At 36.0% G+C, this 19,402-nt stretch overlaps 1 protein-coding gene across 9 annotated transcripts in view; it reads left to right on the plus strand.

Annotated features, from left to right (window-relative positions):
- Ccdc88a (coiled coil domain containing 88A) overlaps window positions 1-19,402 on the plus strand; it is a 137,404-nt gene that overhangs the window by 99,803 nt on the left and 18,199 nt on the right. For all 9 annotated transcript variants that reach the window (XM_006514455.4, XM_030245467.1, XM_017314219.2 and 6 more), the window contains exons 18-23: window positions 4,087-4,251; window positions 7,283-7,444; window positions 8,902-9,179; window positions 9,391-9,534; window positions 12,618-12,804; window positions 16,375-16,520. In XM_006514455.4, coding sequence (XP_006514518.1) covers window positions 4,087-4,251; window positions 7,283-7,444; window positions 8,902-9,179; window positions 9,391-9,534; window positions 12,618-12,804; window positions 16,375-16,520 — 1,082 coding nt within the window. The remainder of the gene's footprint in view (window positions 1-4,086; window positions 4,252-7,282; window positions 7,445-8,901; window positions 9,180-9,390; window positions 9,535-12,617; window positions 12,805-16,374; window positions 16,521-19,402) is intronic.

The following is a 19,402-nucleotide window of genomic DNA, read 5'->3' on the forward strand; positions in this document are numbered from 1 at the left end:
GGAAGACAAATCTGGATGTTCTGGAAGAGCAGTAAGTGCTCTTAACCACAGAGCCATTTCTTCAGCCCGAGAAATACAGATGGGAAAACATGAAATATTGATATTTTATAAACTTCTGACATGATTGTTTTGGATGGAAATTCTAAAGAATTTGTAGAAAAACATACTTTATAAAGTATGTTTTATCAAGTGAAATAGGTTATAGATCAGTATATAAAACTCAACCATATTTGTATATTTTAACAATGAAAAATTAGTTTAAAAAATACCATTTATAATACTGTAAAATACCATAAAGAACTGCACTAATGAAATAGAATGTCTAACTTAGTAAATGAAAAGGAATACCATATCATCAACTGAAATGTTTGAAATTGTTAAAATGACAGGTCTCAGGTTTGGACTTAATTCAGTAGTTCAGCACTTGTCTAGCATGCACAAAGCCTAGATTCAATCCCTAGTACTAGAATAAATAAGATCACAAATGAATCTGTTAATACAGTGTAATCCCAAACATAATTCAAATTAGTTTAGTAAATAAACTAATTAGCTGATTACAAAATTTTTGGTATAATATAGCCATTTTCAAAATACGAATTTTGATAGTCTGTGAATATGTGAGGTCTTTCCATCTATCAGAATTCTCATCTTGTCTCTTCTGTAAAGGTTCTTCTGCTCCTCCTCCTCCTCCTTTCCTCCTTCTTCTTCTTCTTCATCTTCCTCCTCCTCTTCTTCCTCCTCTTCCTTCTTCTAACAGTGCAACTCAATCTCTGGCTGCAACAACTAAGCCTTATTAAAATCCTATTCCACCTGTGAATCTCCAGGATACTCTAGCAGCTACATCTTACCCCTCTACTGTCTCCATTCCAAAAGCTCTGTAAAGGTTTCTTTAGCTTCTTAGAATTAGTCCTCTCTTTTTCTTTGAGCTATTGTAAATAGGAATGTTTTCCTAGTTTCTCAGTATGTTCATCATCAGTATACAGAAAAACTACTGATATTTAGATGATGATTTTATATCTGGGTACTTTGATAAAAAGTATTTTTATATTTTTGATGGAACCGCTAAGGTCTTTTCCAGATAGGATCGTATTCTCAAACATATAAATAGTTTGACTTGTTTTTCTGTTTATTCTTTTCTATTGCTTTACCTTGCCTTAATGTTATAGTAAAACATCAGGTCTAGATGTGTAACAGTGGAGAAGACAGTCTCGCTCCATCCCAGGGTTAGAAGGAACGGGGTCAGTTTCTCCCTGGGTACTAGAATGTTGGTTATAGGTTTGTTGCACATAACGTATGTTATATTAAGGTATGTGTTTATATTCTGATTTCTCCAGGGCTTTTATCAGGACATGTTAAACTTTACTGGAAACCTTTTCTGAATCTAAGGGAATGCAGTGAGTTGTGTCTCAGAGTGTTTGGGTGTTGCAATACTTGATTTATTTGTTTGACTTGTATATTTCAAAATATCTACACATCCTGGAATGAAACCAACTTAATCATGTCTAATTTTTTAAATTACTTTTTAAATTTAACTGTATGTTTGTGTGTGGATGTCAGTGGAGGGGGGTTACCTTAACTGGTGCCTGAGGAGACCAGAAGAGGATGTTGAAACCCCTGGAACTGGAATTACAGGCATTTGGTTGTTAGTGACTCATCAGGGGTGGTGGGAAATGAACTTGAATCCTCTAAAAGAACAGCAAGTCACTCTTAGTTACTAAGCCATTAATTTCTCCAGCTCCATGTCTGATGTTGGCAAAGAGAGAGCAATTGAGGAATACACTTCTGGTCTCCAAAGCCATATGCACACATGTGTACACAAACATCTTTACACATAGAGTTTTAATTAAAAATATTAATTAAAATTAAAATCTGTACACAAAAATTGATTAAAAATTAGAAATAACCCAGTGACCCTCAACTGGTAATTGAATAAGGAAATTTTGATACATCCATATACTAAAAGATAGTACAAAAGTAGAAAACAGAAAAATTACTGACACATTTAATGTATTATTAAAGCTTAAAAATATGTTCAGAAAAATATAACATAAAAAAGATTATACTGTGCAATTTATATGAAGTTATGCAAAACTGAATTTTAGTGAAAAAAAGCAAAATGATGTTTTGTAAGCAGTAACCCTTCCAGAGTTATAGAAATACACTGGTCATATTGATGTTATATGGTTATATATTATCATATTCCATATATCTTATAATATATATATATATATTATTCTAAAAAGTAGATCAAAAATCTCTTATAATCAACATTAGTAACTATATTACATTACCTTTTATAATCACTAAAAATTTGAATTTACAGTATAATTTACAATACTACTTTAAATTGCTTTAAACTTTAACTTTTTATGGTGGTATGTGTCTTTATTTGATTTGATTTGACTTTTATTATTTCTTAACCTTTTGTTCCAGTCCAGTTGTTATTCCCCTCCAGTTCTTAATTCCATCCCCCCCTGCCCCTGTCTCTAAGAGAGTGTCCCCACACCACCCTGGGGCCTCAAGTCTCTCCAGGATTAGGTGCATCTTTTTCACTGAGGCCAGACCAGGCAGCCTTCTGCTGTATGTGTGTCAGGGGCCTCTTATCAACTGGTGTATGCTGCCTGGTTGGTGGCTGTGTCTGAGAGGTCTCAGGGGCCCAGGTTAGTTGAGATTGCTGATCTTCCTATGATGTTGCCTTCCTCCTAAGCTTCTTCCTGCCTTTTCCTAATTCAACCACAGGGGTCCCTGTCTTCTGTCCATTGGGGGTTGGGGAACAGGAGTGAAGCCCAGAGGGCCAGTAGAAAGAATGGAAACAGTCAACCTTGGGGGGGGGCGCCTCCAAAATGTACTTTAGATCAAATGCTCACCAATGGGGAGAAGGAACTTGCAGGGTCTACCTCCAGTAGAAATCAAGGGCATCAAGTGGAGGGAGGGGGTTGCCATCCCACAGTCAAAACCTTAACTTAATGGATTTTAAATTTTAAATTGACTTTACGTTGCTTTGTTGTAGTGACTATTTATTCTGACTCAAACTTTACTCATTTCCTGTGAGTATATGAGGATTTTTATTAATGATATGTAAGCTAAAAAGTACACTTGAAGAAACTGTAAATCAGAAGCCTTGAATTTTATTTCCAACTCTCCTATTTTTGGTTATCATTTTCCAATCTTGTTATCAAGTTTTTCATATTAGTAACAGTTTATGTATTAGGCAGTCTTTTCTGGTGTTATTATAACCTACTTTAAGTCATTTGAGGCCCAGTGTGGTAACTGAGTTTCTTAGCACTTAACAGGCGGTGGAAAGGCTTTTCTTAGAGACTAGGGAGTTAAAGGGTAGCGTAGGGCTACATAAGACCTTATCTCAAAACAATAAACAACAACAACAAAAAAATCAACTAAAAGCTTCCTGTAGAAGATATATCCTTGAATTTCTTATTACAATATAATTTACACTAATATGAATCAAGAGCTAAATGAATAAGTCATATTTTATTAACATGGTTAATTCTAGGTAGTACATTATTCTTAGAAAGTAAGATTCCTAAAGATACCCAACTTTAGTTGAGGAATCTTTTAAAGCTAATGTTAACATATGGCAAATATTTATTTGCTCTTTATATAGGGATTTCTAAATAGATTCAAGGTTGCTCTAAAAGTAGTTGTTAATATTAAGTAGTACATCAGTGTCTGGTTAATCTTTATTAAGGACCATTTTCTTCTTTGCTGTTGCTATTTTGTTTATTATCTTCTATGGTTTAATCTTGATCGTATTTTATTAGTAGACATTAATTGTTCATATGAATGGAATTTGGTATAATGTTTTTCTATGTACATATAACCCAAAAATCTGTTCAGATTCCTTAAAAAAGGCTGTGTAGGTCCATTTTCATTAAAAACAATAGCAAAACATACTGACCTTTCTCTCCAGCCCCCAAATTTGCATTTCAAAGAGCTTTTGATCACATTAAGGGTAATCACACATTTAACCCATTTTATCTATCATATTCACAGACCCAAAGTAACTGAGAAATAGAGAAATCTAGGTGATTTGTTTTCTTTCTATTAAAATATTTTAAACAATTTTAGGTGAAAAAAAATTATGAAGCTCTCAAACAGAGACAAGATGAAGAAAGGATGGTACAGAGTTCCATTCCAGTCTCTGGAGAAGATGACAAGTGGGGCCGAGAAAGTCAAGAAGCGACTAGAGAGCTCCTGAAAGTTAAAGACAGGTTAATTGAAGTAGAAAGAAACGTAAGTATTTTAAAATTTTAGTAGGAACAAAATTCTTCAAAAATATAGAACTGTTGGTTATATTTATCTTTGATAATTTTATTTTATACTTTCTTATCTAGTTTATCACATAAAAAAGACAGATCTAGATTTAGTATGCTTTGCTCCTTACCTTCTTATAAGTCAATCACAAACTTAATCAACAATCCCACCATCATGTCTGCAAAACCACTATCATGTGGGCATGCTATCAAGTTCTTGTGCCAGCTTAAGGTGTAACCTATAGGATTATACTTAGCCTTTGTATACTTTCCAGGCCGACTTGGGAGAAAGACTTCCTTCCTTGGTTGTTTTTTACCAGGGAACCCCTTCAGTGGTATTCATAGTTTAAACTCTCTCCTTTGAAATCATTACCAATTTTTGCGAAATGGAGTGTGATGGGTGGAGTCTGGTACTTACTCAGGTCACCTTTGATGTTCCAGTGAAGAGCACAAGGCTAATCTCTTTAATAATTATGGCGGCTGCCGGGCAGTGGTGGTGCACACCTTTAATCCCAGCACTTGGGAGGCAGAGGCAGGTGGATTTCTGAGTTCGAGACCAGCCTGGTCTACAGAGTGAGTTCCAGGACAGCCAGGGCTACACAGAGAAACCCTGTCTAAAACAAAAACCAAACAAACAAAAAAACAACAAAATTAATTTTAATTATGGCCGCTGTCTCAGATCTAGTCTTACCTGCAACTTTACACCCTCTTTTTGTTGTCAGCCCCTCTTTTATATATTTTTGTTCTGCTTATTTTTCTTTCAAATTGTAGACAGAATTAAATCAGTGAGCAGCAACCATGACACTGTGAGATTTTTCTCCACCAAGGCCATTAGTCCATGTCTTTTTTAAGTTCAATGTCCCAGTACATGGATGGAATATAACCAGGTTGGTACCACCATACAATGCAAATGGCCTCTATCCTAGTTCTCCATGGTTATTTTTATTGTTATTTTTATTATTGTGAGATTTTTCTCCACCAAAGCAATTAGTCCATAACTTTTAAGTTCACTGTCCCAGTACATGAACGGAATATAACCAGGTTGGTACCACCATACAATGCAAATGGCCTCTATCCTAGTTCTCCATAGTTATTTTTTCCAGTGCCTTTGTTCCTCCAAAATCTAACAAGATTGTCCCTTGCTTATGTCATCCTAGCACTTTTCAAAGTTCCAAACTCTTCCATAATGTTCTTGGATTATAATTCCAAAGGCCTGAGGACCATATGGCCAGATTTAGTCTCAGTTCTTCATAACAATATTCTCTATTAGTTATAAAGATACCTGTCAGAAGCAACTTATAAGGAAAAGAAAGATAGATTCACAGTTCAAGGATATAGCCCATAAGGCAGGGAAATCATGACAAAGGAGCCTTAGGCACTGCTCATATTGCATCTGCAAGTCAGAAAGCACAGAAATAGTGTTGCCCAGCACAACTCATCTTTATTCAGTCTGTACAACCAGTCCATGTCATGGTACTATACACATCAGTAAACCCAATCTAGAGACCCCTCACGGACATGCACAGTGGTTTATCTCCTAGACAGCCTAGGTCCTGTCAACCTGACATTGTTTTATCCATTACAGTGTATCTGAATGGCTTGGCTATATGGTAAGTTCAAGACAAAGTCTGGACTATATGATACCCTGTATTAAAACAGCATGTGTGTGTGCTTGAACGCAGCAGTATTCCATGTTTATCATCCTTTCAACAGGTTATTTTTAAAAAGAGTACAGTATAACTACCTAGCTCAGCTTCTCTGTGTGTTTACTAGTTGCTATCTTTGTTGTTATTTGAGACAAGTTCTCCACTTGTAGCTCAAACTGACTTGAAACTCACAGTCCTTCCTCCCCTGTTTCCTTCCGATTGCTGATGCTTTAGGCTGTTAATACAGCTTGCTTCCTCAGCTTTGACTTTCATGGGTCAAACCACAATCTCTGTTTAATACACTGGTGTACTGTTTATATAATATAAAAATAAAGGTATCTTTGTCTTCTATTAAAGATACAACAAAATTTTGTGATTCATTTGTATCATTTTTCTCTTTAGTCAGTACTACATAGAAAGTGCTCAGCCTAATTAGAGTATTTTATAGTTTCAAATTTTATTTCTATTATTTACTTACACTTTTTAGTACAAATTTAGATTTTATGAAATTTAATTTATAAGTAATCTTAAATGTGTAAAATTCATGCCTCACATTTTTATGCCCATGACTAATATTGTAACTATAAGATGAAAATATGGCTGTATATATTGGAAATATTGAAAATGATAAAATTTTTGGGTAAACTTCAAGTCTTCATAGTTGAAATAGAGACTTAGTTTTATACCATGAAAAACAAAAGCAAAAAAGCAAACAACAAAAAAATGTAATATCTGGGGCTGGCGAGATGGCTCAGTGGTTAAGAGCGCCGACTGCTCTTCCGAAGGTCCCAAGTTCAAATCCCAGCAACCACATGGTGGCTTACAACCATCTGTAATGAAATCTGATGCCCTCTTCTGGAGTATCTGAGGACAGCTACAGTGTACTTACATATAATAAATAAATAAATCTTAAAAAAAAAAAGAATGTAATATCTGTTGGACTACATTTTCTAATAGATGACTAAAATTATTTGTGTAATTTTGCTTCTCCTCCAAATGTTCTGAAGTACATATTTTTCCTCCTGTGCCCAGAATCACCATTCACCAATGTATACATTGAAAAGGTATACCTTTTTAATTGATACAGCCTAGGAAAGCATTCGACCACTAACCTGCACCTTCAGCAAAGAAAGTATTTTATTTCAGGACATTATAAAGCAGACAGAACACAGGCACAATAGTATTTTTAGGTTATAGCCATATTGTAGTCTTTTATAATAGATTAAATATTTGCAACTTGTGTTGAGGGGGGAGACTTTCTTTTTTGAGATTGTTTAAGATCATTTTATTAAATACCATTATCTGTTAAAGAAAATATCTTAACGTTTATTTTTAATAAGTGTAATATCTTTTTCTTGTTTTAAGAATGCTACGCTGCAAGCAGAGAAGCAAGCACTGAAAACTCAACTGAAGCAACTTGAAACACAAAATAATAATTTGCAGGCTCAGATTCTTGCACTGCAGAGGCAGACCGTGTCATTGCAGGAGCAGAATACCACGCTTCAGACACAGAATGCCAAGCTTCAGGTTGTACCAAACACTTTAATTATATACGTAATTACATACTGTTATAGTAAGGGTGGCTTGATGTGCAAACATTGTTCTATAGTTCCTCAGAATTTAATAATGGAAGATAGATTGAAATATTTTTATTTGCTTCTATCCCACACACTTAATGTGAACATTTTTTAAATGTCAAAGTCTACATAAATTATTAAATTCACTAATTATTAAATTCACTCCAGTAGAAGTAAAGATGGGTGGGGCAGGGAGGGTATAGGGGACTTTCGGGATAGCTTTTGAAATGGAAATGAAGAAAATATCTAATAAAAAAAGCAGAGAAGTGAAGATGATCTTATATTTAGTTTTGAATCTTTCTATCCTTTCAACAAATTGACCCCTTGTTTTATTAGAGTATAACTGTAACACAATATTTCTTATTTAATTCTTAATGCTTGGTATTCTTCATGTGAGTCTTGAACAACTGGCGTGCAGCCTATCCCAAAAGCTGCTGCCTTTACCTGGGATGTGTTCTTCTAGCTGGGCTGCCTTGTCTTGCCTCCCTGGGAGAGGAAGCACTTAGCCTTGCAGAGACTTGAAATGCCAGGGTGGAGGGATACCTTGAAAGGGGGTGCTTGGGGGATGAATAATGGAAAAGGGTGGTCAGAAGGCAGGCAGTGAGTGGGATGTAAAAAGAAAAAAATTAAATTTAAAAAAAAGAGAGAAATGCATACCACGTAGAAATTTTGCCTTTAGACTTTGCTGAAATCATTTGATGCAATCCAAATCATTCATCTTCAACTTAGCACATATGCCAATACCAGTTCCCACAGAACAGTCCAGGCGAAAGGAAGGGAGGAAACTGACTCCTCCTTTAAAGGTTTATTTTTTTCCAAGTGGTAAAGTAAATGCTAATTTAGACTCCAGAAGGACCTTCCAAAAATAGTTTTTCAGGTCTAAAAATAGTTTTAAACAGGTAACCTTAATTCTTTAGGATTATTCAAGTTAACATTATAACTTTTTGTTAAAAAGAGCAACACATGGATTGGGGAGATACCTAGCTCAGTCAGTACCTAGCAGAAGGATCTGAGTTCAATCAGGTAACAAAAGAAGCCAGTCATGGGGGCAAATGCCTGTGATCCCAACACTGAGAAGCGTGGACAAGTGAATCTCTGCAGCTCACTGACGAGCCAGCCTAGGCTAGGAAGAGACACTGTTTAAAAAAGTCAGCAGTCAAGGATGCTTGCTGCTAAACCTGGTGACTGGAACTCAGTCCTTGCAGTCTATATAGTACAAGCATGGAAGTCAATCCTACAGTTGTCCTCTGGCTTCCACACTCATGCCACCACAGACACGAACTCTCACAAGCTCACTTAGTAATTTGAATGCCTGCCTCTTCCTTTTAAATGCTGGGATTAAAGAAATGTACCACCATCTCTGGCAACTTTTTCCTAAGCCTGTTAATAATAGACACATTCTTACAGGTTGAAAATTCTACCCTTAATTCACAAAGTACTTCACTTATGAACCAGAATGCACAGCTTCTAATCCAGCAGTCTTCCTTAGAAAATGAAAATGAATCTATAATGAAAGAACGAGAAGACTTGAAATCTCTGTATGATGCTCTGATAAAAGATCACGAAAAGCTGGAACTTCTTCATGAGCGGCAAGCTTCAGAGTATGAGTCTCTGATCTCTAAACATGGCACCCTGAAGTCTGCTCACAAAAATCTTGAAGTGGAACATAAAGACCTTGAAGACCGGTAACTTATCATACTGAGTTAATTTAAAACAAATTTTCTTTGGGTAGAATAATAAATTTTATATATTAGACCCATCTAAGAGATAATTTATGGAAGGAATTTATATGAATTTACATTTGATATTTGTTAAGAAATTACTTGTTTCTTTTCTAAAACATTTTCTTTGTTAGAACTATTATAAACGAAATACCTAACTCCTTCTCCCTCCCAGTTACAATCAGTTATTAAAACAGAAAGGACAATTGGAAGATTTGGAAAAAATGATCAAAACGGAACAGGAAAAAATGCTGCTTGAAAGCAAAAACCATGAAGTGGTAGCTTCAGAGTACAAGAAGCTTTGTGGTGAAAATGATAGGTAATGATGTGTATTCATGTATTTAACTTTTCATGCCTTATCTGTGTGTGAGTGCGTGCGTGTGTGTATCTGTGTGTGTGTGTGTGTGTGTGTCTGTGTCTGTGTCTGTGTGTGTGTGTGTGTGTGTGTGTCTGTGTGTGTGTGTGTGTGTGTCTGTGTCTGTGTGCGTGCGTGTGTGTATCTGTGTGTGTGTGTGTGTGTGTGTGTGTGTGTGTGTGTGTGTGTGTGTGTGTGTGTGTTTAATAGCAGTCACAATTTAGACTTACCAGGGAATTACTCTTATGCTGTTTTGTCTTTTAGGAGCAGATATTTCATTGACTGGCCATCTTCCCAGCCCAGTATACGCGTGTTCGTGTGTATAGGTGCACGTGTACACAACTCAACTTTTTATTACCTTGCCCTTTTCTTTTCTAGAAGGCCCTAAATCACTAGAGCCATCTTCATCTTGATACTTTGCAGTTTTGAATTTAGTTTTCTAAAGTTATTATAACTAGATTTCTGAAGACGTTGAATTCAATAAGCACAATACATTGCTAAATAGGCTATGGTTTATAGTGAGGATGCTACATGGACAGTACAAGCACTTGAAGAGCATATCGTGACAAGTTATAGAACAGAAAGGAAGGGTTATGCCAAACTCTGGAGAAGATAGTTATTATAAAGATATTTATTGTAGCTGAGCATTGCTGGCATTTTAAAAATGGCTAGAATAGTTCATGGACTTCAGTTGGGCTTCCCAGGCATCAAACTGTACATTTCTATGGAGCCTCCAGAAGAAAAACTTGGCCAAAATGAATTAAATCCAGTACATTTTGACCAAAATAATGTCACAGGATTGGAATGAGTTTTCTGTGTCTCTGGTCTGTTCTTGCCCAGTATTTATTTACTAATGACCATTTCCTATGACAAGAAAAAGCTTTAGTAAGTAAAACTTACTAAAGTAAAAAGCAATCATTGTCTACACATATATGCACATGTGCACATATGGCTTTACCTGAAGACTGATATCTCTAAATTGCCTGGTTAATCACAAATAATATCAAAAATTCTTTTTTAGATTATGTTGTCTTGGCCTCTTCTGTCCACTTCATTAATTTGGCACTCTTGTTTTAAAGGACAGTATTTTTAAAAATAGAGAACTTGGCTGGAGAGATGGCTCAACAGTTAAGAACACTGACTGCTCTTCCAAAGGCCCTGAGTTCAAATCCCAGCAACCACATGGTGGCTAACAACCATCATGAGATCTGATGCCCTTTTCTTGTGTGTCTGAAGACAGCTACAATGCATGTACATATAGTAATAAATAAATCTTTGAAAAAAATAGTGAACTTATTTTAACACTTATGTTTTAGGAGGTTTTTGGTTTGGGTGTGTATGTGGGGATATAGGCATATACGTGTTTGTGTGCAAATGTGTGTGAACATGGAAGTAAGAGGTTGACATCGAATGTCTTAGCCTGCACTTCATCATTTTCTCCATTTTTCGTGTGTGTGTGTGTGTGTGTGTGTGTGTGTGTGTGTGTGTGCACTCGCGCACAGGAGTGCCTTGAGAGTGTAGTGTGCATGTTGTATGTGCATATGGTGTGCATGTTTGCATGAGTGAGACAAATATGTGGGAGTGCATGTGGAGGTCCAAGGTTGAGAGTGAAAATCATACTTTAATACTCTTCCACCTAACTTATTGAAGTAAGATCTCTCAAGTCAAAACCAAGTCATTGATTGGCTCGCTTTACTGACAGCCATCTCACTAACTCATTTTAGCATTTGTGATAAATTAGAATACTCCAGGTCTCTCTCTGATACCCATTTCGTGGGAAGTAATTAATGAGAATTTTTTTCATTGTCATAGGTGTTAATATATACTAGGTAGCTATATGAGTGGTACTGCTTTTTTGTTTATGGATTTTTACCTTTTGGTAGTGCATTTGCCAGATATGTGAGGAAGTTTTCCATTTTTTTACTGCTTTTGTTTTTTAAAAAGATTTGATTGCTCAGAATTTTGTAAGTTGAGTTGAAATTTTTGAAGAATCAATTGAATGAACTATTTTAGGTATTGTAACAAAGACCACCTAGTCAAGAGTTTGTTTTGTTTACTGTGTTCCTTTTGTGGGCTCCTAATCTTAACAATATAAGCTTGGTGTTGATTAAATCCAGTTTAATGGGCCAGATCCAGCCACCTATCTGTGGCATGACAGCTCCTAAACTAAAAAATTCAATATTTTGAAGTTAGTAGGGTGGGGAAAGTAGCCTGCTACAGGGAATGCATGTGGCCTATCATGGCCTATTTTCTCTCTGGCTTTAAAAAAAAAAAAAATGTCAGTCTCTGTCTTTGAAGATCAGTTAAGACTTGTTTTGAAAGTAAATTGTGAGAAGAAGGAGAAATAGCTATAGTTTGATTTTTACTTTTAGCTATAGTTTGATTTTTACCGAGTAATAATAATTTACAACAGCTGCAGAAGTTACATATGTATAATTTGGCTGCTAATGCCATGTTTCTCAAGTTTTAGCCAGCACATTGGTGTAGTACTTAATACCAGGTTGATTGAGTCACTTAATTTGATCTTTGTTTATATTTAATTTAGAATGTGAAATTTCCATGTGTCTTAGTTAGGGTTTTCATTTCTGTGAAGAGACACCATGACCAAGGCAACTCTTATAAAGGACAACATTTAATTGGAGCGGGCTTACACGTTCAGAGGTTCAATCCATTATCAAGGCAGGAACATGGCAGCTGGAGAAGGAGCTAAGAGTTCGACATCTTCATCAAAAGGAAGCCAGGAGCAGACTGTCTTCCTGGCAGCTAGAAAGAGGGTCTTAAAGCCCACACCAACAGTGACACACCTACTCCAACAAGACCATACCTCCCTCTAGTGCCACTCCCTGGACCAAACCTATTCAAACCACCACACCATGAAATCATAATTTAATTGGTTCTTTTTTTTTTCTTTTTCCTTTTAATTAAATGATTTTTGTAGAAAAACTGATTATTGATCAATTAGAGACTGGCAAATATGTCTGAATGATATTAACAGAATTTTCATGTTGTGAGAACTTAAAATATTTCTTAATGATTTCTAATTGTAGGTTAAATTATACATATAGTCAGCTTTTAAAAGAGACTGAAATTTTACAAATGGATCATAAAAATTTGAAAAGTGTTCTAAATAATTCTAAATTGGAACAAACAAGATTAGAAGCTGAATTTTCAAAGCTAAAGGAGCAGTATCAGCAACTAGATATCACATCTACCAAGCTAAATAACCAGTGTGAGGTGAGTGTCAACAGACTTCATCATTGTTTCTTCCTTTATGTCAAGACATGCCTAAAAGTAATGATTCATAGCACAGTGGCAGCCTTAGTACATAGACTTACTGGTGTATGTGAAAGTCACAAGTAATTGATAAAAACTATATTTATTTCATCCTTTGTCATTAGTCATTTAAACTTATATGTCCAGATGTGTTTTGTTTATTGAAAACTGTTTTTGAGCTTGTAGCATGAAATTATAAATTAGTAGGATGGAACATTAGTTTGTAAGCATATATACTTAAATGCTCAACAGAGCTCAGAAGGTTCATGGCATTCATCCTAGCTATGATTTGTAAAAGTCTAAACATATTTATACAGTTAGGATTTTTCTAGAAAGATAGAGTAAGGAACATGATACTAAATCAAGTCCTTATGAAAAAGCAAAACAATTGGGTAAAACTGTTTAAAAAAAAAGGGGGGGGGGAGTGGGCCATATTTCCAGACTCTAGAACTCAAAGAATTGCATACTGAAAATCAAGATGCTTTTATTAAAAGAAAATCTTACTCTTGTTTAGTAGTTGGCTGCAGGAGGCTTCGTTACCTTGTGGTTTCTCTGCTTTGCTATTCTTTTCTCTGTCCCTCCTTCACACTGACTTGATTTGGAGCAGAAAGGTCATTGCAAGAGGGTGGAGAAAGAAAAGAGATTTAAGTGCAGTTTTTCTTTTATTATTTTATGTGTATGGGAGTTTTGTCTTAATGTGTGGTGCCTGCAGAAGCCAAGACATCAAATTGCCTGATAGTTGTGAGCAACCAGTTGAGTATTAGAAATCAAACCTGGACTCTGTTGTGCCATCTCTCCAGCTCCCATTTTTCTACAAATCTGCCACATAATATTAATTTAGCAAAGATGTACAATGTTGATAGTTGCTGAGTGGAGATGGTCGCTTATATAAATTCAGAATAAATAGCCATTCTCCCTGATTTTCTGAGGATTTTCCAGTGTTTACTTCTTTTTCCTTTTGGGCAAGGGTGGGCAGTGGTTATAAGGGATTGTTTACTGCTAGCTCTGCAAGAGCACAGGATACACGGCAAACAAGTTGATTTCTACTGGAAAGACTGACTCGATTTGGAAAAGCAGAGAAAAATCCCTATCTCTGAGAGTCATCAAAAGTGAACCTTCAGAGAGCCTGAGGTTGGAATATTGGTTTAGTCAGATAGACCAGTTTCTTAGGACTGGTGAAATTGAACTAGGAGTTCTAAGAAATGAGACAGCTGAAGTGAATTTGGTAAATTAACACTTATCACTGATGGTCTGGAAGGCTACTCAGCAAAGATTAGAGAGCATGCTGGCTGATTGTCACAATTTGAATCAAATATTAGCACTTGATTCGATGTGAAATCATATAATAAGATTTGGAGAGGATAGAGATATTAACCTACTGTAAGAGGATAGGATTGAGAGGTAACCTTGGCGGGGGGGGGGGGGGACTAGAGGCAGGGCAAAAGTGTTTCTGAAGTACAGTTAATGCTCTGTTTCTTGGCATGAGCACTAATTACCTAAACACATTACCTGTGACAGTTGACTAAATTATGTGTATATTTAAATTTTTTTCTCTTTTCTGACTATTTTTTGTCACCATAATGATAAATAACAGTGGTGATGAGTAGTAACTCTTTCTTTTGGCTCAGGAGTGTGTGGTTAGGCTGAGAAGATGCTGATACACCATGGAAAATGAAGCCCAAGGGTGCACTTCTGAATCTTTTGTTGAGACTTGTAGGGCAGTTTGGTCTGTGGTCTTCTTGTACACTCTCTCTCCTTTGTTGTTCATAATCTCCCATCTTCTAGCAGGCCCATGTATACTGAATGAAAATACACACACTGCCAGGGCTGGGGCTACCTGAATACCTGTCTCAAAAACAAAGCAAAGCTTTAGATACGAAAAAAAATGAAGCTTTTTGAGAAGTCTACCATGTTTTAATTTTATAACTGTAAATAGACAAAACATGATACATTTTTTGACAGTTGTTGTAACTACGTGTTTATGTATATTCATAAGTACCATTCTTCCTGGTACCTTTTGAGAACGTTTTAAATATTTACTTTTCCCCTGTAGAAGGTAGGGAGCATAGTAGTTATTTGAGACTTGTGTTACTTGTTTGTTGTTGTTGCTTCTAATACAGATCTCTAGGCTTCGTTCTAGATCTGTTGAATCCTAGTGTGGAGACTCATAAATGTAATCTAGAAGAAATGATAACTTTTTACAATATTTCCTTTGAGTTTTGTAAATTTTGTCATATCAAATCAAATTGGTGTATCTCAAATTTCTGCTGACGTTTTACATAAAGCTTAAAGTAACTGTTAGTACCTGTCTTAGTTAAGAGTTTTATTGCAGGGCTGGTGAGATGGCTCAGTGATTAAGAGCACTGACTGCTTTTCCCAAGGTCCTGAGTTCAAATCCCAGCAACCACATGGTGGCTCACAACCATCTGTAATGAGATCTGACTCCCTTTTCTGGAGTGTCTGAAGACAGCTACAGTGTACTTACATATAAGAAATAAATCTTTTTTTAAAGAGTTTTATTGCTGTAAAGACACATTATGACCAGCATTTAATTGGGCGTGGGTTACAGTTCAGAGGTTTCGTCCATTATTGACATGATGGGAATCATGCCACCATGCAGATAGCATGGTGCTGGAGAGGTAGCTGAGAGTTCTACATCAGATATACAGGCAGTGGAAAGTAGCATCATCACATTGGCTGAGCTTCTGAGAACACAAGGCCTACCTCTGGTGACACACTTCCTTCAACAAGGCCAGACTTCCTAATAATGCCACTCCCTATGGGCCTATTGAGGCCATTTTTATTCAAATCACCACAGTACCAATCATTGATTAAATTACTTTAATCTCCTTGATCAAGCCAACCCAAACTATTCACAGACTTTTAAGCTGACTTGAAAACATTGCTTGGGAAAGGATGAGGTGTATTAACTACAATGGTACAACCAGGTTCTTACCTAAGTTACTTAATCCTTGGAGCAATATTGACACGGTAGGAGCTATCCTCATTGTATAGATTTGAGCTTTAACATGTTAAGCATTTATTTCTTAGACATTTAAATAGAAGATTTGAATGTAGCTTTTCAACAGTTCTGAAGATAGAAGACACTGATTTTGGAACTGTATATATTTGATCCAATATTTGTAAGAATTAAGACATATGTTTATGGGCTGGACAGATGGCTCAGAGGTTAAGAGCACTGACTGCTCTTGCAGAGGTCCTAAGTTCAATTCCCAGCAACTACATGGTGGCTCACAACCATCTACAATGGGATCTGATGCCCTCTTCTGGTGTGTCTGAAGACACCTACAGTGTACTCATGTACATAAAATAAATAAATTTAAAAAATACATGTTTATAACAAGTAATTTAGCATAGTGTCATTGATAAAACAAACATGTAGTGTTCTGATCAAGTCACTCTTCCTTAAATACTGTATTTGTATATAAGTATAAATAATGCTTTAGATGTTTCAGATGATTTGTATAAAATGGAAATTTGTCTTTAAAAATAAACTTTGTATCTAAACAGTTGCTCAGCCAACTTAAAGGAAATTTAGAAGAAGAAAATCGACATCTACTTGATCAGATCCAGACACTAATGCTACAGAACAGAACACTGCTGGAGCAAAATATGGAAAGCAAGGATCTCTTTCATGTTGAACAAAGACAGTACATGTAGGTACCAAATAATTTTTGTATTCTTAAGTATTATACATTGATGTTACTGCTATACCTAGTGGCAGAAAAAAAAATCCACGCTCATTTTTCTTGATGTTTTTGCATCATTATTTCAGTATGTATTTTCTTATTTAAAATGATCTTACTGCTTGAGTGCGCAAGACAAAGTGCTATAGTGGACTGTATACAACTTGTATTTCCACTTGGAAAGGAGGACCTACTTAATCTTACAGTAGTAAACCAGTTAGTGAATCTGGAGCTCTACACAATGAGGTGGAATTTAGCACACTTAGAATTTCTGTTCTTCTCAAACTATTGTGAAACAGCAACTTCTTTCTCAGGGAGATCTAAAGATTCTCAAGATTCTGTTACCAGTCACAAAACATAAGTCACACAACACCATATGAGAACCTCGGGACCATGCTGATTTGTAAGTGAATCAGGCCATTTTTTGCCAGTTGAGAAATTTGCTCCTTCACGTCACCAGATAGCAGTTTTCAGCTGGCTGAGGACCCTACCACAGTAGGTCAAGCTGACTGGAACAGGCCTTTCTTAGGAGTGAGCATGAGACCTTTTAGTAGTCCACCATCAGAGAAGTAACTTCAAGGAGGGATATGCTGCCTTAAGAGGAATTTTCAAGTTTCTTATATTGTAAACATTCTGCTTGAATTTACAAGTTCAAGTCCAATGTGAACAAGAGGGATCTCATACGCCTTTTCTCAGAAGGTCTAGGTCATGTTTGGCTACACTGGGAATCAAGATCAGCCTGATCTACATCAGACCCTATCTCAAAAAATAAAAAGGCCCCATCTAATATAAAGCAAAAAGTCAGAAATGTAGTATATATTTAAGTGTAATGATACTATAATGAGAGATATATCTTAAGGGCTATAGAATGTAGTAAATACTAGGTTATCTGTGTCTAGGAGATGCAAAATGAATTTTTCAGAGATGAGACTTGAGTAAGCTGAGACTTAAAAGTGTTGTGGAAACTGGTTTGAGGTAGTACACTGGGCCAGGAAAGCACCAATGCAGAAACATGGAGATGCAATGAGTGTATATTATGGTATAAGACCTAAAAATCATTCTTTATAGAACCAAGTAAAAGAAACAGAAGCAATAAAGAAATGGCTTAACCATAAAGAGGCAGTTTACAAACTTTTTCTATGCTATAGAATGGAACTGAGATCAAATTACAAGAGAGCTATGATAGAAAAGTTGACTGGCCTGGCCTATTGATAAGTTGTACCTGTACAGAGAGAGAATCTAAAAAGGGTCAGAGTTGGGCCAGCAGCTCAGTGTGGGCAGTCTTTCTGTCATGCTATGATTTACCTTTACAGAATTCTTCCCTTTCTTTAACCCAATAAGGTAAGAAGTTCTCTAATACAACACAAATACCCAGATGTTAAAATTGAGCCTCCTAACTTAGTTCTCAGCTCACAGGGTACATGCCAAGGCACTTTATTTCCCTATCATTGGCAGTACCTTCTATAAAGAAGAGCTAGCTGCTGCTGCCAGGTTTATTTTAAGGATGATGCAAGACAGAGCATGTAAAAGCAGGATGCATACAGTGTTTTTCTAAAGTATTAAACTATTGCTGAATTTAGAGTGGTGAAGCATCTATATTAATATACAATCGTTTCGTGGAACAAAGAGTTCACATGTACTTTTAAGATAAATGCAAACTTACAAAGAAATCTCACTTGTAACTGGCCAATTTGTTCTACATCTCCAGTCTTTTAAGTGATATATATTCCTTCATTCTGCCATAAGATATTTTAAGTTAAAAAATCCCCAAAAAATGTAACATTTTTGATAATTAAATTTTCTGTGCCTTGGGCAGAGGAAAGCCTTCTTGTCTTCAACTTTCACCATCAGTTAGTTCATTTCCAGATTTCTGTGATTTTTGGTCTATATGGTTGGCATTCAGATATTCTCTATTTTGACTTATTGAACTTAAGCTACAAATAACCACCTTAAATGTCAAGGCATTTCTAGCCAAATGTCTATCCTGTGGTTCTGGAAGGAGTAACAGCAAACACAAATTCTAAACTTAGTGATTTGTAATGAGACTTCATCAGATAAAAGGAGAATAGTACTGTGAGCTATGGTCCTCTGCGGTTTTGCCATTAGCTTCTCAACTATCAGACTTCCATAAGTGTCAAGTACAGACATTAACTCTCTAACTTTTAAGCAGCATCTGTTCATAGAGCATCTTCTGTAGACTCTACCTCACCCACCAACTCTACTGGCCTCATAGTGTTCTCTTCATCCCTAACCTTTAGGATAGATCCTATTCCATTTGCCAAAGATTTCATATCACTTTATGATTTTGTTTGGTTGATTCTGTTCTGTTTTAGGTTTTAGTGTTTTGTTGTTGTTTGGTTTAGTTTGAAACAGGGTCTCGCTCTTTAATGCTAGCTGGCCTTAAACTCACAGAGTTCTGAGTTTATCTGTCTCCTGAGTGATGATGTTGGCCCATACTATCACATTGTAATAGGATTTAAAGCATCTTATTTCCTACTGAGGAAAATATAAACCTAATGCTCCCTTACTGCTCCCCTTTGCCTACATTCAGACTTTAGACTTCTTATCTGCTTCATCCTATATAATATATAGCCTTTTAAATTTTTAATTTTCACATCATTTAATTTTGTATTTCATGTGTAGTGTATGGGCATGAACTCACGATAGCATGTATTTGGAAGTCAGAAGACAACTTGAGCGAGTTGTTTTTCTCCTTCTACTGTGTGGGTTCCAGGAATCAAACTTGAATCTGATTGACAGACTCAAGGCTAGCCAGAAAGGACTTTTACTTTTACCTACTGAACCATTTCATCAACCCTGTAATACATCCCTTTTTTTTCTAGGCATGAATT

This window comes from Mus musculus, chromosome 11, assembly GCF_000001635.26.
Source record: "Mus musculus strain C57BL/6J chromosome 11, GRCm38.p6 C57BL/6J".
Classification (NCBI taxonomy): Eukaryota; Metazoa; Chordata; class Mammalia; order Rodentia; family Muridae; genus Mus; species Mus musculus.